Source organism: Temnothorax nylanderi, unplaced genomic scaffold, assembly GCF_030848795.1.
Source record: "Temnothorax nylanderi isolate EJ_2023f unplaced genomic scaffold, tnyl_v1.0 TNYL_tig0019_pilon, whole genome shotgun sequence".
NCBI lineage: Eukaryota > Metazoa > Arthropoda > Insecta > Hymenoptera > Formicidae > Temnothorax > Temnothorax nylanderi.
Window position 1 is genome coordinate 930,882 of NW_027249081.1, and position 25,120 is coordinate 956,001.

Below are 25,120 nucleotides of genomic sequence, written 5' to 3' on the forward strand. Positions count from 1 at the left end.
TGAATAAAATTCAGTTATCTTGCCCGCGGCCGAGAACTTTCTGCGCTTCGCCGCATGCACGCTATCTCGAACGCGAGCAAGGAGAAAATCTCTAATACGAAGAACGCGTACAATTAGAGCATGAACATCATCGGCGGCACGACAGGAGGCAGGAGCTCTTACATCCCGCCCTCGCTTATCTCTCGAGTTCGGAACAAATACCCTCATAACTTCACGACGCGCAGCGGGAGGTTCCACTTCGTAGATATCTCTTTCTCTAAACGCGTCCTAGCATCATACATGAGAAAGCCATCCTACGTATCGTACGAATACTGAATAATACTGATATCGCTCGCAAAAGTATCGAAGATAAAAAGAATAATCTTCGCGAAATTACCAAGGATGTAGATTAATCAGAAAAGAGTACGGAGAATTATATATATTGCGAAAAACAGTTGTGTCCGCTGGTGTCCGAGGACGCGGAATAATCGGAAGTAGTAGAATAAGCGAGGATGTGCAATTTACTTACCGGCAAGGCTCGGCCGGGACCTTGAGGACGGCGGTGGCAGCCGGCAGGTACCTCCGATGGTCAGACCGGCCACCCGGTGGCCGCCGCACTTGCGGCAGCTGCCGAGCTTCCTTACGGTGCCGGCGAGGAACTCCGGGCAGGAACATACCACGAGCAACGGCGCCGCGCCGGGCGGTGGCGGCGGTGTCAGGAAGGGTCGCGGCGGGTCATGCCCGGCGAGCCGTGACGATCTGACCGTGCCGTACAGCCACGGATCGCCGCTGTAGATCATCTGGCGGGAGAGCACGCTGCCGCCGCTTATGGTGCCCCAGCCACCCTTGCCGGGGTCATCCCCGGGGTTATGGTGCTGCCGCGACAGACCCAGCCGCACGCTCCACGACTTCTTGCCCTTGCTCAGCGTATCGTAGCTCTGCGATCAGTCAAGAGGGAAAGGCAATTGAGCGGGGATGATAAATGAAGGGTTAGGTCGACGAAGGAACATCAATCATATTTATATTATTTATCGTATTAAGAATATCGTGCCCTCTCTTTTTCTCTCTCTCTCTCTCATAATAGAAGCGTCGATTTTAACATAATTACAATATACAGTTATTTAATATCGTGCGCGAGCTGATTACTTCCCTTTTCGATTTTCTCTTTTTCTTCGTCAATTATCACTTCCGCTTCTCTATAGTAAATAAAATGGTAGAGAGAGGTATGATGCTTGTGATGTTCGCAATTATAATCATGTCCTAAGTCTCGAGAGTCACGTCATAGTCCTAACAAGTCTTGAAATAGAATAACTGACGAATTTATGAATATTACATTCGCATATGATAGTTTTGTCACAACGTGAGAATTTCTACGCTACATCAGGATATGACAGCATAATTTTCCGGCCTGATAAATATGTGCATTTTTGATAATCGTCAATCTCCCGTCACTTTTTATGTATAAACGGATGCGTAATCTCCATTCATCTTTTCTAACGTAATACTATATCGCTCGAGACATATAAGTTACTTTAACCATACATCACGTTGTCACAAAACATTTGACATACTTTTTATCGACGTGTGATTACGCTTGTTTCCTTGGCTGCCGGAATGAAATTGTAAGTCCCGCAATAAGTCCCATCGTAAGAAACGTCCGAATGTACCTGCTAGCTACGTGTGTCGTGTAATTTGCGGCAGTCCTACAATAAGCGACTATCAGTAATTACGGATGCATCATTCCGCTGACTCTCTGGTTCGGTCCGTCGATACCGCGCGCGCCTATAATAACTTCCTGGATACGGAGAACACGCGACATTCTCTTTCCCCTGAATAGCCAGAGTTATATTCATCCGGAACACAAAACAGAGGAGCCATTGTTGCCTCTGTCACTGTCCCGACCATCATTCTTCCTTCTTCGGGCTGTTTGCTGAAGGTATACGGCCGTAGCCACGGCATGCATACGACATCGGTATTTACGCCCGAAGAAACGAAATTCCGATGCATATCACTGGAAACTTGACAACACGTGTGCGTCCAGTTCCAGAAATATATATCTTTACGTGAAAATATTTTATCTCTTATATGAAGTGAGGAGAATCTTTGGTATAAGTTTGTAGCGACGTTAAAACATATTTTCAGATTAAATAGTATTCTGTATCTAGATTTGTTGGTGGCATTAATGGTAGATAATATTTCCAATTGGGAAGAAAATATTGTTTAATATTTAGAATAATAAAATTATTAATAATATTCAGAAGCACGCTTTCTTTAATGTATCGAAAATATTCCATGTTCGAAGATAATAATTAGCATCAACTAAAAGACAAACCTGCTCGATGCGCGATTTTTCAGTTAACCCAGTCACTGATGATAAATTTCGAACTTTCCATGTACATAATCAATGCGGCACGCCTTATCGCGGCTTATCGCACCAGCGAAAGCGAATTCTCGTATTATGCATTAATCTTGTGGCCGCAACGCGGAAAAACCCAAGAGCAAAATGTAGATTGCACAGACTTTCTTCGAGCCGACGTGTCACTCTCGTCCGCATGATTTTATCCGCAACGGGAATCGCTGCGATGAGGATCGATTGACAGATCTGTCGTTTCGATTTCCCTTTAACGGCACGTACGGCCAAGATACGCTCGATCTCCCGCGCCCCGTCGGGCCTCTTCACGTCCAGAAGCCTCGCGAATCGCGAGTCCCTTCCGTAAATCGCTGCTCGTCAGCCGCATTGCGTTCTCCGAAGAAGGAAGAACGGAGAGGACGTTCGCGATGCGAGAGCCCCGGTGGATAGGCACAAAGAGCCACGACGTGGAAGAAGCCACGGCAGGAGAAAAAACGAAGGAAGCGAGAAGGAGAGAGACAGAAGGCAAGCGCGTTTCAGGGAAAGTGAACGACGGTAGGAATCGCTTGCGATCGGCAGTTTAAATTCGTTTCCCCCTTAGAGAAATCGGAGAGATAACGTCGCGCATATACGTCCCGCGCTTGCGATGTTGAGTCCTCTCGCGAGAGAGAAAGAGAGAAGGAGATTAAAAGCGCGCGCGAGGAAAGAGGCTAGTATTTGTACAAGTATACGTACAGGTATGTTCGTTTATCGCGAATGAATAGGTGATTTATTAATGTATATTTTCAGGGAAATGAGAATTCTCGAATAATGAGTTTTACGGTGATTCATTTACGAATTACATATATTACTTTATTTTTAATATATTTGAATATTTTCAAACAATAATTTATTCTGTATTTTTAAGTATTATTAGCTCTTTGTAGTAAAAGCAATATACTTTTATCTGTGAGAAAATAAAAAATAAATTTTTCCTTTAATCACGTGTTTTCGTCGCAATATAAATTTCCTTGACGAAGCATTATATCGCAAGAGAGATAAGAAAATCACCGAGGAGAATGACGATGACGGCAAAACTAGAAATAGCACATGCCAAAAAAGTCAACGACCAACTGAAATCGCTGTATGAAATCACTTCCCTTGTTAAAATCACTTCCCTTGGAAATGGATGTTTGGCACGAAGCGAGGCCTGTCCCGTTGCGTCTAATGTACAAAAAACTGCCACGAGCGAAATATGGAGAAGGACAAAGAAAGAGAGAAACGCGTCTCGAGAAAGGCGAGGAAATACAAGAAGTCCGGCTCGTGTCTAAGCGCGTCTAAGCGTGAGCGAAAAAGTCAGCGACAGACCGGCTTGGAGTGCGCCGTGGAAGAGGGATAAGACAGAGAAACTGGAGAACTGTTCTCCAGCGACTTGTCCAGTCGTCGAGGAGAACTGCCGTGCCATATTTCTGCGGCGCGCGGAGTCCTTCGAGGAAACCTGCGCATGAAACAAAAAAAAAATAGCAGTGCACGTAGTCGCGATCGGATGCGATAACAAGTTTCGCACAAAATTGGCGCCGATTGCCTGGTTGTAAAAATTGCTGGAAAAAAAGCTCTCTCCGTGAATTGTGCGGGATAACACCTCGTGAGATTGCAATCCCCGCGAAGGGAAAAAGCACGATGCAATTTCGCCGAGCGACGCCGTACACCGTTACGCGTTTGTTCGGAATGGGATTCTGCGGACTCGCGCTCTCCAAAATCGCTCGGCGATCAAACGGTTAACGCACGCGCGCGCGCGCGCGGGTTAACAAAAGAGAAAGATCGCGCGCGACGATTAAATCGAACTAGGTTCCCGTGGACGAACGGGACGACCGATGTTACGTTGGAGGATATTGTTATCTTTACGTGCCTCGCGAAATTTTCTTAATCTAATCCATTCAATTAATCTGTTATCCGTTCAGTCCGCGCTTTATAATTACATTTCCCGTGCGCTTATCTCTAATCCATGTATTTTTCGCGGATAAGTTCGCTGGTGCAACGTAGGAATATATATACGTACACGCGAAATGAGAACTACATCTCAACCGAGAGCGCGAAGCGCGTCGATTTGTTGGCAACACGCGTGCCACGCTTGGAGGCCAAATCTAATCTGCGATCTGCTGAGAAGGTCTAAGTACGCGATATGCACCCGACCTCTTTTTTTCTTTATGCAATTGCGAAAAGCAAGCGGAAGGACGGGGCAACCCATCCTGCAATTCTGCTTGCTGACGAGAAATTATGCGTTTTCGAAATATGTCTCTCAAAAAAGATCGTTTACCGTTCGGTATAAGTTTTTCTTATAAAGTCCTGAAAAATCATTTAAAAATTTTGAGAAGAAAAATGTTAGAAATAACATTTGCCACAAAGAACGTCACGATGTGTTTTCTGTCTCACACCTGGGCATAATTTGCATTTGGTACCGCATGGAATCGCACCTGCTGATATAACGGTTTTCGCGCTCAAGTGTCTTCAATGTCTTCATCTACGTTTCTTAACAATATCGACATTAAGCATGCTCGTATTATTAGTAGATTATAACGATTTAGTGACTATACGAAGAAGGACAATTTTTTACCAATTATTTATTTGTTAAAAGTGTAACGGTGTATAAGCGCAACGTTTTTTATCTTAGGCCTTAGAATAGTAAAACAATAATTTTTTCATAAGTGATTTGATATGTGAAGGTAAGTATAGTGAAAGTGTGAACTGTAAATCAGTTCTTTAACATATTGGTCACAAAAACTGTAGATCGAGTTAAGTTATATGAATGATAAAAAGCATACCGAAACTGAACACAATTATAAGTTCAAGAATGCGTAAAATGGTGGCAATTAACAAACGCTATCGAAACCGTAAAGTACAGAACAGCATAATCCATATAATAAAATTGTGAAATAAGAAAGTTCTTTTCATAAATATATGCTATTGACGCTATTAAGCATGAAATAATTTTTTATTTTGCATAAAATGTATAACAAATGTATGCAGATAATTATAATTAGGTGTATTAACAAATTGTCATCAAACATCCTGTAAGAAATATTCCTTAAATGATTTACTTAACTCATACAGTGCCAAAAAGTGATTTGTTCTGTATTTTTTCGACTTTAATCACGTTTCTCGTGCTCGTAACAACAAAGCAACACCATGTATGAAGCGTATGAAGCGCATAAGGTCGGAAAATGGGGCAGCCGGTTGCCTTGAGGGCGAACAACGAGGTGCACTTTACTTTCTCGTCCATGCGGGACTTTCGTAAAAATCTTGTCCCACAAGCTCACGTAAGAGCCGGCCGCCCGTCGGCCGACCAGTCGAAAAACAGAAAGTAAACTAGCGTATGAGCAAGCGGCTCGTATGCAGGCGAGTACACATAGACGCGGGTCATCGCGTGTCTGCATACAAGTGCTCACAGGTGCAAAGCGAAAACGGGCGTGGCTGACGAAATCGATCTTGGATCGGATCGAACGAGAAATTTGTCTTGTGGCAGTAAGAAACGAAAATGATATTATGCGTTTCAATAAGAAATATAATTTTTAGTATAATTATTTTTTATACCTTACTTATGTGTATTTTTTTAAGCTAGAATGTCTCTTGTGAATGGACTAGAGCACCATTCTTATAAATTGAATTTTTCAATTTTTCCAAAACGTTAAAAACAATTTTTTGTAATTTACAGACTATATGAGCTTCTCACTGAAAATATTTCCAAAACGTACAGGAATCTTCCGCATTAAGGTGCGCAAAGATTTGCTAACTATGCAAAATAAATATTTATTCGAATATATCGTGACTATCATGATAAATCATAATCTTGTTAGACATATTTCTCTCATGATTATATATACTACGATCCGGTTCTTCCGATCACGATTTATATCTTCTTTGTATAATATCTTGTTAGTACAATAAACATAGCCTTATAAACCTTTTCATAATGAAAGCTTCAAGACTACTTCCTCCATGCAGAGACTACCGGTTCGAGTGTATCTTCAGATGCGCCTCTCTCGCGACCGGCTCTTCTTCGATGTTAGTCTACAACCGACTCTCGAGAGAGCACGAGATAAAATGTTTTCACTGAAACGTACACCGTACACCAGCGTGCGTACAAGATTCAAGGAAGGAATATACCACTTATTACATAGTATTTCGTAGAGCACTTGAGATAACGAATACACGATGTAAGCATAAAATGTAAGAATAAAAAAAAAACAAGGATGTAATTTAATGTACAAAATCGCAAAATGGACTATCTCTCAATTTTTTTGGTCCATTCGTTTCCCTAAAGGAAAAACATTATGGGTCAATCACCTACGTATTTTATCTTAAAAAAAGAGAAATACTGAGGCACAAAGATATCAAACGGATCGAATTGCTGCCAAGCTTTAACGCTCCGTATCTAATCGATCACGGAGCGTTAAAGAGTCTTGGGAAAGCAATCCAATCTATGTATTTTTCTCCTTTGAAATAAAAAGGCACGGGATATCTGAGATTCCTTCCGATTTTTCTCTTCGTCAATTCACGATGTTTACCAGCGTACGCTGGCCGACGCGTTTAACTTGGCTGAATGAAGAAGAGCATGAAATAAGCATCAAGTACCCTTGAAAGAACATGAGATCTCGCTTTTGATAAGATACGTTAATTCATACGGCAACGCGTTCCGAAGGCGATTCGAAGGATGAGAAGCGCGGCGTATAAAAAAAAACCGCATTGCGAAGGGAAAATCGGCGATGGTTCTTGCGAAAGGAGGAGGCATCAGATGGTGGAGGAAAAGGAGGCGGCGGGGAAAACGAATAAAAAGGGACAGGTGAAAGAGCACTCGCGTGCATTTTAGCTACTCATCTCCCGAGGTCATCTCGATACGGACGGTGGTCATGGGGGAAAAGTAAACTCCCTCTTGCTAATTAACAGCTACGGTACTACTGGTCACACGCCATTCGATTCTTAATGTTGTTTCTCCCATAACTCACTCGCAAGATAATAACATTTTCGAGTCATCCAATTGATGAAAATAAATCTTAGTATTTGTGAACTTATTTGTGCGTCAATCATTCAATTTATAGCATTAAGATTCCACGATGTTTTATTTTGCATGGTATTAACTATCAGTTTGCCGCTAATGATTACAATACAATATGAAAGACACTAGAATGCTTCTCTAAATGCTTCTAATATAAACATGCCGTATAGATTTTTTTTCTTCACACAAAAGTCTTACTTTGTGAGAAAATTCTATTCTCGGTTTTAGGGAAAAATGTTTTAAGGTAGGTTTCCTCTATACAAAGCTATCTTTGATAATGTAATGTCTCTCATTAATGAACCATGTCTTGTGCTTTAGCGTCACGTATCACGAGAAGTCGCCTTAAAATGCGTTCAGTGTCGACAATTACCTTTCCGGATGGAAACGCGTCTGTCACGCTCAAGTAAGCGTACCTTTCCGGCTCGAATATCGATACACCATGGCAGGCACAGGTCGATGACTCGCAGAGTGTTTGAGAAATTATCTATTCCTCCTCCACGCGCAAACGTGACATTATCTTTCCCGGAGGTATGGCAGGCAGGTATGCTCCTGTCCCCACTTTAATATCATCGGCTCGCTCATACCAATTGTGCAAAAAGCAATAGTCCATAATACCAGTCGCAACTGCGGTAACAGTTTCATTCCGCCTGTTACCGCGGGACTCGCCAGACTCGCTGCGTGGAGAGAAAGAAAAAGGTGGATGCGAGAGTCCCGGCTTTATGTTCTGGCAGGCCAGATGTTCCGCCTCGGAAATATCGTGGCTTCGTTGATTTAACCCTTCATTGATCTCGCGTGAGAAAAACCGAATACTCTTCGGAATTGTGAGGCTTCTCTTAAAACTACATCGCATTTCTTTCACCTCCTTAAATAATTCGAAATTTCTTCTTTTAAAGGATACTGAGATGCCTTTTGAATTTTAAATAATTAATATCTAATTCCGGCGTAATAAGTTTCAAATAATAAAGTCAAATAATAAAATCTTACTCTTCGATTAACTCAAATTAATTTTTTGCCTGAATTTTCATTTATTTTTATCTATTAATGTTAATAATTTTAGAAATTGAACTATTATAAAAGATGAAATTAATGTCAAGCAACTATAAGGTATTCATGCATGAAAGAAATACAGCAAATAGGGACATATAGGAAATACTGTCACAACGCGAAATAGCTCAAACATATGCTTGTCGCTGCATGCAATACTGTGATGCTAAGTGCATGAGTTGTTTTTCACGCGTCGCAGAGCAAAGCATAACTTTGAGGATGGCTGACCAATGAAAGAAATGACATTCACAGGTACATGGATTGTTACTGGAAAAATACGCTTTTATTTCGAGAAGATCATGCACAATAATGCCTCGTATTCGCAACTATCAACCGCTTTTATTCCTTTCAATTTGAGAAAAATATACGTCACGTGTCACTTGTTATTAATTATGCAAATTATCACTTCTCAGTAGACGACTAACGGCGCGAACGATATTTTGCGACTGAATTGAACGCTGCAGCGACGTAATTATGCAACTAGGTATAATTGTTTCTTAGACGATCTCTACTTCGTATTACATGTGCACATATCGTAACAAACATTTTCAATATTATTGAAATTATTCACTAGTCAATTTCTTTATAGATCAGTCGATTACGTAAAGGATATTATTAACTTTTAATAAAATTGCTTGATACTGTTAATCACGTATCCTGTCCAAGTATGAAGACAATATTTAATTATCTTATTTGTTATATCTAAGATATTAAGTATATCTAGCATTAAATAAATAAATTAGTGTATTCTAAAAGTACACGTACCATTTGTAAAATAACACTACATTGGATAATCCGGATAATCATAATAATTCTAGATATAATTAGTATACATACCTAACACTGAATTAATTATGAACTTTCTACAATTTACAATTCTGCAATTTATACAAATATATATGTATATGTGTGTGCATATACATATATTTGCTTATTTATTATATTATAGGTATTGCAGGGATAGTTGCGTACGCGCGCGAGGCACTATCGCACGCGATCTTGTAGCTAAGCCGACCGCGTGTGCATGCGCATCCCGGGGTCACGGTAGATGCACTGCGGATGCATCATCCTTGTGACTCCACCGGTGCGTCTCTGCGTTGCACAACCGTGCACCGGTGTGTACGCTAAAATTCAACGCGTTATTATGACGCCGGCTACGGCAGGTACGTATCTCGAGTGTTTCGATACACGCGTAAATCATTTTCGTAACATCTCGCGGTGCAATAAGGGTATTATTATTCGTATAGAGGATAGGTGTAGAAATTATAAAGTCCATGAAGATTCCCATTTCGCGATAAATACCTATATCTGATACTAGAATATAAGCAGCGAAAAATAATGTAATATTCAAAAATATTCCACTAGTATTACGTGTCTAAAGATACTGCAATAATTTCATTTATAATTTATACAGTCAAGTATTAAAGTTATCAATTACAGATATCAGAGTCTAGATAAACTTCGTCTTCTCTGACAAGAAGAAGAAATCCTGTCGATCTGGTTAAGCAACATTGAGATAAACGCAGCCCGGCTGTCGATATAACGATCGATCGCATCTCCCGATTGTCGTTACGCACACCGAATCTTCCGCGATGACGCAAAATATCCTGCGTAACCGCGGGAACGATTAAAAGGCGCTTATTAGCCGCGATTGGAGAGGAGAGGTATGGATCGATACGAGATGGGATCTAACTATTTTTTGCACGAAAATTACGTCAAGGAAAGGAAAGTGTCACGCTCGGCGGCCTGCGGCGACGGCAAAATTTTCACCTCGCAAAGAACCTGTCGCGGCGACGACGGCGGACGGGGATGTCAAAGATTGAAGACGATACGCGCCAGCGAATGCGATGACGATCTGACACCTATATAATCTGCGATGCCAATGGAAAGATTAGATAAGGAAACACTGGGGAAATCGGGTTGTGCGTGAAAACTCTTCGAGTGCGCTCGTTCGGTCAAGCGAATAAATCCAACGACTCTTAATCGTTTATATAAACCGTTTCTATAAACATTAGTTAAAGTTGAGTGAAACTCCTTTATCCTCCATCACTTCCTATTTCCATTGTTGAAAAGATGCAGAAAATCTATTGAATTATGGCTAATGGTCATTAACCATCATGAAAATTGATGGAAACAGTATAATTTGTTTACGGTCCACTGCACGAAAGGTTATCTAACAAATGTTACAAACCCTAAACTTATCTTATTCTTATATCGAGACTTTTATCTTTTACGTAAACATGTATAATACTTACTAGTGCTACAGATTATTTTACAATATCTTTAACACAAGAATCTATCTCCTTTTCTTGTATGTTTACTGTACTCCTCTTCTAATAAAATGTAAGTATTACAATTATAAGAGTACAAATGTAAGGAGTACAATTGTAAGAGTAAAAAAATTATTGTGAAGTATTTTAAAAGTTAATGATTTTTTTAATGTAAATAAAATCTCTTTTGTGTAATATTAGATATTTATACCAAATTATATCTTAAAGATAAAATAAATGAATCAAATGAATGAAACAAGTTGAAAGAATAGTTTATACGATTATTGTTCAGTTTATTATAATGACTTGGTTGCAAAATAAAGACGGCATTGCAGGAGATAAAATAGTATATAACCGTGTACGGTTTTACGCGCAAAATTACGCTAATATCGTTCATTACGCGCAAAAATTTCTTCTTATGATCTTTTGTTAGTTGCAATACAAGAATTTACGTGTAAAAGTCAAATAAAATCTCGCTTTATGACGTTCGTAAAAAAAATTGCACATTTCGTAGATTAAAAAGTGCAGCAGACGTTTTAGTCTCACACAATACCGACAAGTACTCTTTTATTCATACAGGATGCCATATTCATATTTAATTGTAATATAAATGTCAAAAATAGAAAAATTTGTTTCATTCTATATAATTTCCATAATTAAAATTAATATTTATAAGAATATATAAAGTATAGAAGATTTCGCTAAAAGATATGAAGAAAAAGCTATGATACATATATGTATAACGTATATAAAGTAATGATTTCTATCTTCGTTTAAAAGTCAAGAAACTTCATTGTTCTATCGATCCGAGATAGATAAAGTCACGATCGAAGGCAAGAAATTGCGGGGGAATAAAGTCTCGAAAGTTCCTCGTAGCGATGTGGGCCAAATACTAACTAAACCAGTTGCTCCAGCACGCAAGAACGGCGAACGCTCGAAGGAGCATGGAAAGTCACGCGCCTGTGAGAAAACCACGTACTTACCATGCTCGAATAGTTATAGTTTATATAACTATTACCGGTCACGCAGCATAGCAGAATCGCCAAATCCTGAATTACAGAATGGCTAACGAGCAAGCGTAGTCATCCATAAAAAAAAGAAGCATATAATTTAGTGAATCGGCAAATTCTTAAAAACGCATTCTATTATCATTGGTTCCGTATTTTCACATGTGCATAAAACATGCCTGTCAAATTATTGACAATCATTGCTGCCTATTTTCAATATGGTCATTACTTTCAATACGAAGACCGCGCGTGATGTAAAGATGAAACGAGGATCGTCCCACTTAAACGTTAAATTTACGATGACGATACTTCTCGTTAGCGCTTTAACGAAGAGGAAATGTTATGCAGCTGTTATTAAAATAACATTTCGCAATACGCGTGCAACAATATATCTTGTTATCGCTTTGCGCACAATTTCCAATTCGTTTCTTATATACGATTATCCAATTTCTCTCGTTTCTCTCGATTATCCAATTAAATCTCAAAGATAAAATAGTCAGAATGGACGAATCAAGTTGAAAGAATAGTTTTTACGATATATATTATTGTCCAGCCTGTTATAATGACTTGATTGCAAAATAAAGACTACAATCGCGGAAGATAAAATAGTATATAACCAAATTATCTCACGCTATATATTCAGTGTGAATCTTCGCGTAATATATTAAGGAAATTTTTATTAAGAAAAGAATCTTGATTGAACATATGTAAATAGCGCAAATCTTGTCAATTACATAGTTTTCGTAGCTATTTAAAGTCCTGAAACTTATTTTTAAGCAGTCTCGTAAACAAGGTAATTAGATGATCCGTGCAGTGCGTAATTACACCGCATGTACGTGTAACGAAAGCGGTGATTTATACGCGAACGACCGTAAAGTTCGTTCCTCTTACCTTCGCAAATGTTCGATCCGTGTATCACTCTCCGCGGCGAGCAGACGGCGGCATAAGCGTGCGGGATTACTCGTGGAATTGCGCAAATTTATCCCCATTCGTAACACTTGTCGATGCGGTAGAAAGCAATGATACTTACAAGCACCAAGTAATGATACTTATAAATCCTCTTGCATTACTTATAAATGCGCCGCTATAAATCAACGCGAGTAAATGTAATAGAGTCCACGCGCGTTTTCGTTTACTGTAACTATATCATTTTTATCAATCATTTAGCACATAATATATTTTTTTAATTACTAAATACGTCTATATAATAACATATATTTCAAAAAACTTGAACTTGTCTTGATAATTTATGCAATTATAATAGCTTATTAATTTGTTAATTAATATCAATCGCATCTTTAAAATATTTTATTTCGAAAATTATATTTTTTTCACTGCAATCATGATATAACTACGTAATAATATGATATTGTTGCTTGGTAAGGAAAGAATCATACGGTCTATTAAAAAATATAATATATGTAAATTGCACTAATTATGTAATTTACGAAGAATGCATATATCATATATCACGATTAGTATCAACCGGCACTTTGTCAGCAACTAAACCGACACTCGAGATTGTAACTAAGAAAGGCAAACCCGGGAAAAGTATCCGTATCGCGACCAAGACGACGTGAATACGAAGTATTCGATAACATAATCGGCGACGACTGGTTTTAACATAAAACCAGGCGAGCCATTGTCCAAGCGACAGAAGAGCCGAAGCACGTAGCCTCCCTTACGTCATTGTGATAGCCGTCCTTCGCGAAACGTTTTCTGTTTCAGGATTTCTGGTTTTATGTCGCGCCAAGTTTCCCTCTTCGGGTTCTCTACTTTCCTCTTTCATGACATGTATTTCATAACATGATATATCAAGTTCAATTGTACATAGTTGAAATATAAATCGTTTAACGTTTCAAAATTATCGACAAGCATTACAAAACGAAAGATAGCTTCTACGATTATAATGTAGATAATAAAATGATAGTAGAGAAGAATAATTATAGAAATAGCTAACATAATCTATTGTCTTGTAACAAATACTCTCACTTTTCTATATTTTGTTCTACATATTTATATATCTATGTATAAAGTGAAGAAAGAGGTAGAAATTATATATATTACAAAACAATCTGGTATTTTGTTTTAACTTGTTTTTAACTTTACATAAATCCACGCCGATGTTACAAAATAATAAATAGACATTTCTGACATTTTATTATAATTAAACATTCGGGACATTTGATGAAATAAAATAAACACCACAATATATACCACAAATACTACAAACTCCACCATAAATTCTGTTCAAGAACATAGTACGTAACGTAAGAGCAGGAATATAGAAATCCAAACCGCAAACCCACAAGCCGTAAGTTTTTCAACTGTCAAGTGATGGTCCGACAGACTGTCTATCGAGGCAAGTGTTAAGCGGCACTTCGCGTGCAATTCCCCGACAGTCGTAAAACGTGAACGTCAATTCACGCTTCTCAAGCGATTCAATTCCCGGCTTATGGTAAAAATCATTAGCGTGGCAATCGTAGCACTAAATTGCTTATCGATGCACGAGGATGCATGGCAATTAAGCATCCAATAAAGTGTCACGTCGTTATGGAAAGTACTTACGGTCAGCAAGCGTAACGTACATCATAATATTGCTTATTGCAACAGATCCGGGCTGCTCTTGGAGATGTGTTTATGTCTGCCTTTACATTCCACTTCACATCAAAAGCCTCGCAAATACTTTGAATGAGACATCAACGCGACTGTATGTACGTATCTGATGGAGAAATTTGCAATAGCTATCACGATTACGTAAAAGAAAATGTACATCTGAAGAAAAGATCTTTCTCTTTTCTATCCTCTCGTGTTTTGTAAGCTTTATAAAAATATCAATTACTTTTTTTTGCGACTTTCGAGTAAAAATAAATTATGAATAGAACAACCATTCAATAGGCGATGCAATTTTTAGCTTAATCTTATTTAATATGAAACTTTGCTCATTTTATAATATAATGAAGAGATAACAATGACACATGTCGGATTGAATTATTATCTTATCTATACGTTGACGTCTATCAACGTCAATGTTGCTCAAGAGTAACGCGGTACGCGGAACGAAATGAAAAGGATAAAGGCAAAAGGAGAGTGTAGATACGAAAAAAATCTGCGATCCAGGAGATAGGCAACCACGTCACGTTCATTCATCCCCGCGTTATGCAAGCGGCTTATACCCAGCAATTAACCTATCCGAGTGCACTTTCCCTATTTTGACACGCCAGCACGGCCCGTGCATCGCTCTTTCTCCGCATGTTGTTGTAAACATCCGTAAAATGATCAATTCGCTTCTTGCAAATAAAAACCATAACGCACCGTGATATTGACTCTCCTTCTAAATACTTGCCGCACAAGTGCTCTTTGTCTAACAAATTATACGCCACACTCTCGTTACGTAAAAGCGTTTTTGCCCCACGCAAAATGTTTCGAAAAAAAAAATCGTTGGCCTTTCCTTCGTACGAAGACTTCGTAAGAAGAGAGCCATTCGGGTCTGACTTTGCTGCAAGTAACAATTAGACTACGCGGAGAAATGCGATACCAGAAGAAAGCTCTCCTTAAGAATCCACTACAGCTTGCCACAATGGCTGTATCTAATGACCAACCGCGGATGAGGTTCCACGATTCCAACCTCGGTTGTGTCCCGTTACGTAAAACGCCGCCGTAAGAGCGTCTCGCATCAGACACGCTCTCTCGCGCATCGCGTATCGCGCGAGACTCCAGATATCGGGCTGATCGGACATCGATCACGGATTCTCGGGCGAACGATTTTCGGGGGCTTACCTTGCCGGAGGTGGGCGAGCCGGACGTCGGGCTGAGACCCTGTTGCAGATGATACATCTTGGGGTTGAGCATAGCTGGAGGTGCGCCGAGGCTACCCGGGGCGACAGCCACGCTCGTCATGGTCATTTCCCGCGATGGTCGCAGACCTCAGTGTCTTCGCAGCACCAGCATTCCGCGCCTCTCTGCCTTTCGCACAATCTCGCATTCTCAAGTCGTGGCGAATCTGTAACCGACAAGTGGAAAAATTGTCTCCTTTAATCATGCTGCTGGTAATCATCAATGTTATCGCATCTCTTAATACAGAAATAATACATATCGCTTTTAATAAACGTCTAATATAAACTAGAAACATTCAAACAAACTTTTCAATATAAGATTAACAAAATATAAAACGCACTATATGCTTTATAAGGAGCTTTATATATAATTAATATTAAACTTTCATTTCATCCGGCTATAATTGGCAAATAATCATCGTGACGATTCGACCATTGGTTTTGGTCCTATACTCGTCAAGACATTAATAATCTTTGATACTTATATATATATATATATATATAAGCATCTTATTTTTAAAATAATTTAAATTAAATTAAATTATTAAATTTATTGCGATTATATTGTTGGCAATTTACGAATGTACTTTAGGTATAATTAATATTATTTTCTTTCTATCTTTTGTTGATATCCGTAAGAGATATCGTCCCAAAGCATAAATAAATCTCTATTCTGTGCCATGTTTAACTGTACTTGCATTTCAGCAAGCTATATTTAGGTACGATGCTGATTGAATTAAAATTATAGCGAAATCTACGTTACAACGACGAAATGATGAGTTCGGGTTCGACAGTAGCAAAACGGCACTTCCTTGCATAATCATCGCGATAAATTACGGCACCTGACGATAGTACCGTGCAATTTCTCTCGCCAGGAGATCACGATTGCACAATTTTCGTCGCGCCAGACGAGATATTCGGTCGGCCGGACCTAGAAAGCGTCCAGGAAATGTTAATTCGCTGGAGTTACGGGCTTCGATGTTACGTGCATCGGAGTACAGACTAATATATCTCGCTAATTCTATGCTTGGCTAGGCACTCATATAACATTTGTAATTGTCATTTATTTTTTATATGTATTTCTTATTTTTGTCAATTTATTTCCGCCAAAGCGCCAACATTCATGACGTGACATTTCGTTCGTGGATTTTATCACTTTATTCGGTCAAGACAATGCGTATAGTTGTTATTTTTTATAGCTTGCTCTGCTCTTAAAAATTACAATTTCGTTTTTTTAATTTATTATTTCATTTCACAGATACAAATTTAATTCTAGTCATAGATACAATATATATACTTTTAAAGTTATTTCTTCACATCAGCAATATATATAACGTACATAAATGCATAAATACAAAATTTAGAATATGAATATTAAGTACGAATAATCCAAAAAAAAAACACGTAACCATGTTATTTGTAGTTACAAATCACTTTGAAAATCAAATACAGAACACAAACTCAATTTCAATCATATAATATATTGTTTGATAAATCAATATAGATATCAATATTTCTATAAAAAATCTTACTTAACCATATATATTATATTGAGCCTGGTATCGGTTATCCAAAATTCTATTTTAAAACTTCCCTCACTTATGATCCGTCCAAAAGCCAAAAGTAGAAGAAAACAAACTTATCAATAAAATAACAGGAAATTTTATAAATAATGTATTAGCTAATTATATTATTTCCTCATGGAAAACAATACACATCACCGCTAGCTTCGAAATATTTAAGACAAACAGAAAATCCATATATTTAGATGATTAAAATATAGGAAGTCAGAAAGAGACGAGTCATGTGAATCTCTGGATCCATATGTATCGTTATTGGACGAAGGAAAATTGTAAATAAGAGTATAAATGCACTCAACGGTCTGTGACTAACAGTCGATGCAAACGAGCCCCACAAATTAATTCCACAAACGAGGGAACGCAATGTACGAGTGACTCGGTAGCATTTAATTAACAGAGCGAGAGACTATCAAATAAATGGAGCAGGTAACTGTTCGAGAAGAAAAAACGATCGCGACTGCGAGCATCTAACGATGAATTATCATTAAAGGCGTCACAATGCATGCTGCATTTAACGATAAATACAACCTGTCCGACGAAATTCTGGAAGCAATCTTCATTTAACTTGTATTCATTTAGATCTCTATAATTGTAAACAAGAATAGAAGTGCAAGTGCAGATTCCTACGGTATTCATGGTCAAAGTCACGCAATGGCATCACTCGTTCTTGTTAAATTTCCGTTGCAATATATGTATTAACCGCAGAGCGTATTTTAAATTTACGTTACGGCTCTAATCTGTGAAATTCGCTACAGTTCGTGGAAAAACCCGTTGTTTCCTCACGAGTGCGGCCCTGCACGAACTGCATTCGTATACGCACGCAGCTCAAATAAAGATGTCTGCAGCGAAGCCACCGACCGAGCCGACGCGTTACGACCGTGGAATGCATTCCCGAGATTCTTGCTCGTCGATGTACCACCGGCCGCTCGTGATGTATGAGTAAACACACGCGGGTAATAACGAGACGGGCGTAAAAACCGACCTGTCGGAGCTATTTTTGCGCGATATCGGGAAGAAGAAACCGCGAGATACTCATTAAATTCAGTAGGAAGGCGTTTAATCGCGTAAAATAGCAATTGACATCGATTTGTCACACAATTTATATGACAATTATAAACTTGTAGTATGGTAGGTGATAAATATCGGTAATAATTAGATTTTTCTATTAAACTTTTTTACATTTCTAATATTTTCTTTCTTACATTTCTAACATTTAAGTAAGCATTCAATATGTTCCCACACGTGAAACACAAATGACTGTATTATTCAAGCTACACGAATGAATGCGAATCGCGTTTCATGAATTGCAAAACTGAAAACGAACAAAGAGGAGCAGCGACTCCATAACGGGGAGTGCGCGACTCGCCGAAAGACAATGATCGGCCATTCGCTTTCGTAATGATACGGTACGTCTAAGATCTAACGCCGAGGCAACAGGAGAAACAGCCGAAGGGAGTAGACATTGCAAAACGAACTAAATAATACCGGGCTATCATCAAGGCCTCGAAATCGCCGTCGATACTTTCCATCTGTCGCGGCCCCCTCGTCTGCAAAAAATAGACCAACTTGAAGCCCATAATTACGCGTTGCGGAGCAAAACTGATCCGGATCACGCTATTCCTGATACTCACATTAAATGAAAATAACGATCCGATAAATACAGTGTATACAATGACAAAGTTAGAAGTATCGCATTTCTTAACTGATAAGTACTTGAAAAAAATTGAGAATCAATTTTTTTTTCATGTATCCAAATAAATTTTATAATGTCATTGCAAAGTTACGTAACATCAGAAATTAAAGAAAGTAATTAAAGCTTGGTTAATTTAATTTTTTGATTAATTGATCAACTATTAACTCGGAAATTAGAAAACTCCAGGAAAGGAATATTATTAAACTTTCACTAGAAATAAATTGCTTCTAAAAATTCCTCGAAAGGTTTACTATCAATGAGAGATAGAAATGATAGTGGACCATCCTGTATACGTGGTTTGGCGCGATAATGACGTTGCGATCGTGCGTCGCAAGTAACCAACGATAGGACGGTGCAATGATGATGTAATTCACCGTAAAACCGAAAGACCGCGCATTTCCTCGACCTCGTGTAAGCCGCGAGCCGGAGGCACGTGTATTCGCACGGTGTGCACAGCTCGTTGTACATCGCCGATAAATCGCCGCGGTGAAAAGTAATAGTCGAGGAAATCGCGCATAACGGACAATTATGTCGTTACCGTATACGGCAATCAGTGGCGCGCGGGCCTAGCCGAAACATTGAGCAAATCAACGTCGTGCAAAATCTTATAAGTTTACGTAACGAGGCATTTTTCTCCCAGACTTTTTGAACGGCAATCGAATTTTCGATGCATCGACGGAAATCTGGGAACGACAATACAGAGGCAGAGCTGTGCCGATTCTCAGACTACGGAAAGCGAGAAGAATGCAAATATAAATTGATAAATATTACTGTAATTTTAGTTAGATCATCATAACATAATTTATCTTGACAATAATGACGAGAAATGTGAAGTCAGATGTCCTAGAACTATAAAAAATCGCGCCATTATTTACATAACGATAGAGATTTTCTTCCGCCGTGAATATAAAAATTCACAACCACTGGATTCTCATCGCAGATAATTCTCGGGTTTATCCGTGTCGTGCGATCATCTTTTAGCCTTGTCGTATGCATGCTAATTATGTTCTCTAACGGAGTAATCATCGACGCAAATTGTATACAGAGATAAAAACGTGTCAACCTTTCATTCGACGATGCCAGCTTATATTGCAATAACGTAAATTATTATATTGCCATAACGTAAAATATCGCGAAAGAAACATCGTTTATCATTTATGTTGAAGTTAAAATAGAAAATTGCAATCGATGGTTGAAAGATATATTACTATTTTGCGCATCTTCCTTATTACTGCTCTCTTACCTTTACTTATTTAATAGATTTAAAATCCCAATGTTCTTTAAACTTCAACGGAGAAAAAAATGTTTAATTACCAACAACTTTAATTCAAGAACAATTTTTGAAACGCGAATTTAAGTTCCTTTAGGGGAAAGTATGAAATCGCAAAGTAATTCGCAACCACTAATTATTTATTCCCGTGTCCATAAAAATAACAAAAATTGATATTGGTGATATTACTACAAAGCGGGATTCCAGGCAGAATATGGTAATTACAGAAGACAGGAGAGATCGAGGGAAATGATTTCGTCCTTCGTCACTTTCCACGAGCAAGATCTACGGATTACGAAAGTCCGACCGAAGTCTCCGCACGACTCATCCTCCGGAAGAAAACGCGCGACATGCGGCATGCCGTTAATGTAGGTTAACACGCTTCTCGAAGGACAACGTGAACAACATACTCCGAATACTGTTAATCCGCACCGACTGACACTCATCGTCATGCAGCGTCGCGGCGTACAGTGATTTTTATCTGAGCAATGTCGCGTCGCGCATTCGCAGCTGGATGCCTGCGTATAACGTGTACGGTAAAGAACTGGAATTAGAATTGCCATAACGTACCAGAAACATCAGATGTAGATTTAAAAAATTCTCCTGTATCAAATTCTTGATAAGAAATGTATTTATTGTTTTAAATACAATAAACTCTGTAGATCATTTAACTTGCATATAAATCCAGCTTTAACATTTATTCGAAACAACAGCTCACATTAACCACTCGAAAGAAAAGAAATATAAGTAAGAAATTTTACGAAAACGTATTAAATTATAAGTAAAATCATAAATTAGGTACAATATAAAACTGATTTATTTTCCCTTAACCCAAAGAACTCAGAAGCAAAGAAATATAAGTGACAAATTTTACTAAAATGTATTAAATTATAAATAAAATCATAAATTAGATACAATATAAAATTGATTTATATTTTCCCTATTTGAAAAGCAATTTCAAATCCTTATACAATTAAATCCGCCAAATTCAAAGATATACTTATTTGAAAAAGAAGAATTTTACGGATTTGCATTATGATTTAGCATATGTTCTTTCTATATCTTGTTGATATCTTTTTAACATAATTTCTGTTATGATCGATATAGAAAATATATGACTAATGTTCTTACATATACAATAACTAATCGAGGTAATTGTGACAGTGGAACGAATGTGAAATCGCAATGTTTTCTACCGACAAAATTATTAGTCATTATGTTTTAACAATATATATTATCATGATTGTTAAATAAATAATTATCTCAGACGTGAGACATTATTTTAATTTTCAAGACATTTAAATTATCGTCTTATAATTTAAGCAAATAAGTAATAGAAAGTAAGCGCTACTTTTTATTTGACTAATAACATCACATACTTTAAAGCGAAAACGTATGTATCGCGGCTGCAACGTTTCTTTCCTTCTACTTTCAACTCGTAGAATAACTATCAATGAATATCAGTCCTCATTTTCAACGAGGCATATTTTTTTCTTTGTTTGTCATGTCGTTTCTCTCGCTCCTACGAGATATACTATCTTATATATATAAAGTATATAATTTTGTATTCATTGATATGTCACCACATATCTGTTAATATAAAATAATAAAATAACGTAACATACAGATGCAAATAAAATGACATATATTCCGCAGGAAATATCGACTCCGTAGAAAAAAAAAGAGATCGATGAGTAAAGAGATCAGCGTCAAAGCAGAGCAAGCTGGAAAAATGAAAGCTAACATGAAGGCCGAGACACATTAACTTTCCCATAGACCATACTCGACACTTCAGTAGCTGATTGACTATTAAACAGAGAATTATTCAGGACTCAAAGAGATTCTCCTCTCAACAGCCAATTAGTCGTCGCGCATCGTCCGCCGCTCCTCTCTGTCGCGGACCACCGAAATACACCAGCGGGCCTTGGAACTTCGTTTTCACAAATGCCAGTGAAGTCGAATGATCTCGATAGGTGATGGTTAGGTCGGGCCGATAACGGTTCTCGAGAGGAACGGTTATCGACGCCGCGCACATGGAAGCGACGAAGCGCGAGATCGGCGCGAGAGCGGCAACGGATGGAAAAGGTCGGGTGAGACAACGCCGGCAGATGACCACTCTCGACAGATTCGTCGAAAGCTGGTAACGGATCGCCTTTTGCGAGAAGGGATACCTCGTATAGGGTATCCCGAGAAGGCGATCCCGGGAGCGAAGTTCGATGACGCGAAGCGTGAAATTGCCGCGATCGGCACGCGTACGATCGAACGACACGAAAGCGAATAATGGTCCTCTTCTCTCTCTCTATCTCTCTCTCTCCGCAATTACGGATCGCCGCAGATTTATCTCGCTCGAGTCGCGCCTCGGTGCTTCCCGCGGCGGAGATATTGCGGCACAGCATCCTCCGTTGGCAGTCGATCGCGCCGGTGATCTTCGCAACGATGCGTAACTCCGGTCGGTGTTGCGAAGGAAATTTGGAAAACTAGATATCAACGGTCTATCTTCCTTGACATGTAAAATTAATTTCGTATGCACAAGTTTCTTAAGATACAGGTATCTATTTAGATCTCTCGACGACTATCAATTTGTTGGAAACAAATTTCTTCGCAACACAGATCTCTTCTTTTCGGTTAAATATTATTCCATAATGCATTAAATATAAATTATATAAGTTGTATACGAATCCGAGTAGTTACAAAACAATTACGCAAGCACGTTAAAGAAAGAACTATTTTCTTTCTAAGTATTTTTTAATCATTCAATGAAGAAGTCATGAAAAAATAAACGGACGTATCCGCGATTTGTAGCAGCAATATTTGCGACATTATGAAAGAAATGGAAGCTTATCAAAGAAAATATTATCGCAACCACGTGCGTTTGCAAACGAAACACATACACAAACACAACACTATTTACGGTAGCGAATGACGATGCAACGATAAATCAACAAGATGCAAGATTTATAAAGCGTTGTGCGCGCAACATCACTACCGCTCGTTCTGTATTTCGAAAAGATAGTTGGGAAAGTGCGAATCCCGATGAACAGCGCGATATACGCGATCTATCCTCCGACAAGTTAGCACGACCACTCGATTGAGACGGCCGGCGCGGCGGCGCGGGTTGCGAAAGGCGGCGAGAACAGCGTAAATGAAATAATGCACCGCGGAATTGGCCGCGGAATAGAATGAATGGACGGTAAATATAACATGTTGCTCGGCCGCGGCGCGAAGGAGGTAAGAAGAAATCGTAGGGCGACGGAGGCGGAGACCTGGGGGGCTCCGAAGCGTGAAATTGGCACGTATCGGAACGCGTTAGAGTACATACGGAACAAGTGACCGGCGGAGAGATCTTCAAGCTGGAGCAGCCTCGGATCGGTATTCGAAAAATCTGAGCACTTTTATTTTCATCATATATTACAGAAATAATAAAACTTCACAGTTCTAAAACGTTCAGACAACTATTATGTAGAAAGAGAGCTTCTAGGGTAGAAATTGAAATCTCAATTATAATTCAGTCATAATTCCTTTCTCTTAAAGTATATATCCTATTATTTCATTTTCTTTCATCTATTTTCTACAAAGATTCTACTTCTTCCGTTTTCTACATCTCTTTTTCCTTTTTAAAATTCCTTTCGTTATTAAAATTACATGCTGCGTTACATAAATATTTACTTGCGGTTCTTAATGAAGAATCTTGTGCTGGACAACAAAAGCTAAAATTGCGATAATGAAAAGGAAGAGAATAAACACGAGTGTCTTCCGCGTGATGGCAATAAGGACGTTTACATTGTCGTGGAGAAACGCGAGAAGCAAGACGCGGATCCTCCCCTGACTGCTGCCACTGCTGCTGGCGTAGCGCGGAAATGTAAGAGAGGAACGGAGAAGGATTTATTTGCCGAGCCCGCTGCGGTTGCGAAAGTATCGCAAATTACGCGTTATAATTACGAACGCTGATTGCATTTCTGATTGGCCACCGCGCAGAGCGCACGGCGAATCTCCTAACGTCGTAATACAAACGATTAGCCCACCGAGCATGCACTCTTAAGATAATGGATGAGCAATTTGTTGTTGTATAACGCGAGACTGATTTTTAAGAAAAAATTAGATAGTAATTGATCAGGCTTTCCTATTTATCTGAAAATATCGCGCGCGCAAACGTGGAATCAAAACGATTATTGTTACAACATGTAATTAGAAGTTATTACGTCATAAATTGCCATTAGTCTTTATTAAGTTATATCATTTCTTTATGTTATTTAATTGCGGAAATTAAAATTTTGAGTATTATATATATATATATATATATATATATATATATATATAATATCTCCAGATAAATTTTCTTATTATTACTTTGGTTGTCTTTAATATTAGATCAAAAATTAACTTCCTAATTAAAGCGCATTAATCGAGATCATACGCAATAATTAATACGTAAGAGGCTGCTGCGAAAGAGTTCAGTAACGGGACAATTTTCAATACGACTGACCCAGTATTAGTTCGATGGGTGGATAGGAAAGCAAAATCGAGCAAAACGAATGGTCACGGATTCCAGCGGAAGTAGGCTTGGCACAGGAGAACAAGGGCCGGACGTACAAAGCAAGATTGACTTTCGACGAGACGCAAAAATGGAATGAAATTTTATGGTATCTCGGGGGACCAGTCTGAGCCCCACTGAGCTGACCTACTTACAGCTTTATCGTGGGCCCCTGATCACTTTCATACCGAGCAAACCGACCAACTGCCAACACATCTTAGAACCTAGGTCAGTGAGTGTGAGTTCCTGGCGACCCTTTTTTATGAGAAAACTTGACTTTTCCTTCCGTAATCTAAGATATGCAACTGATTTAATCGCAAGGCTGTACACGAAAGTATAACTCCAAGACTTTCACGGCATTAATTAATGTTACTCTCATTATTGCAAAAAAAAATTACAAGTCTGAATTTTCACAAATATTTCAGTACCCTATTTAATTAAATTACCTATATTATATTGATATCGATCAATTTAATTTAAGATTCAACTAAATCAGTTTTAATGATGACTATAGAATCAAACATATTC

General features: G+C 38.6%; 1 protein-coding gene across 3 annotated transcripts in view; it reads right to left on the bottom strand.

The window, feature by feature from the left end:
* The window catches only part of Rhogef64c (Rho guanine nucleotide exchange factor at 64C), a 110,232-nt gene that overhangs the window by 16,484 nt on the left and 68,628 nt on the right, over positions 1–25,120 (bottom strand). For all 3 annotated transcript variants that reach the window (XM_071699679.1, XM_071699677.1, XM_071699678.1), the window contains 2 exons: positions 15,463–15,685; positions 509–917 (listed from right to left, as the gene is read on the bottom strand). In XM_071699679.1, the coding sequence (XP_071555780.1) occupies positions 509–917; positions 15,463–15,588 (535 nt within the window). In that variant the 5' untranslated portion in view covers positions 15,589–15,685. The remainder of the gene's footprint in view (positions 1–508; positions 918–15,462; positions 15,686–25,120) is intronic.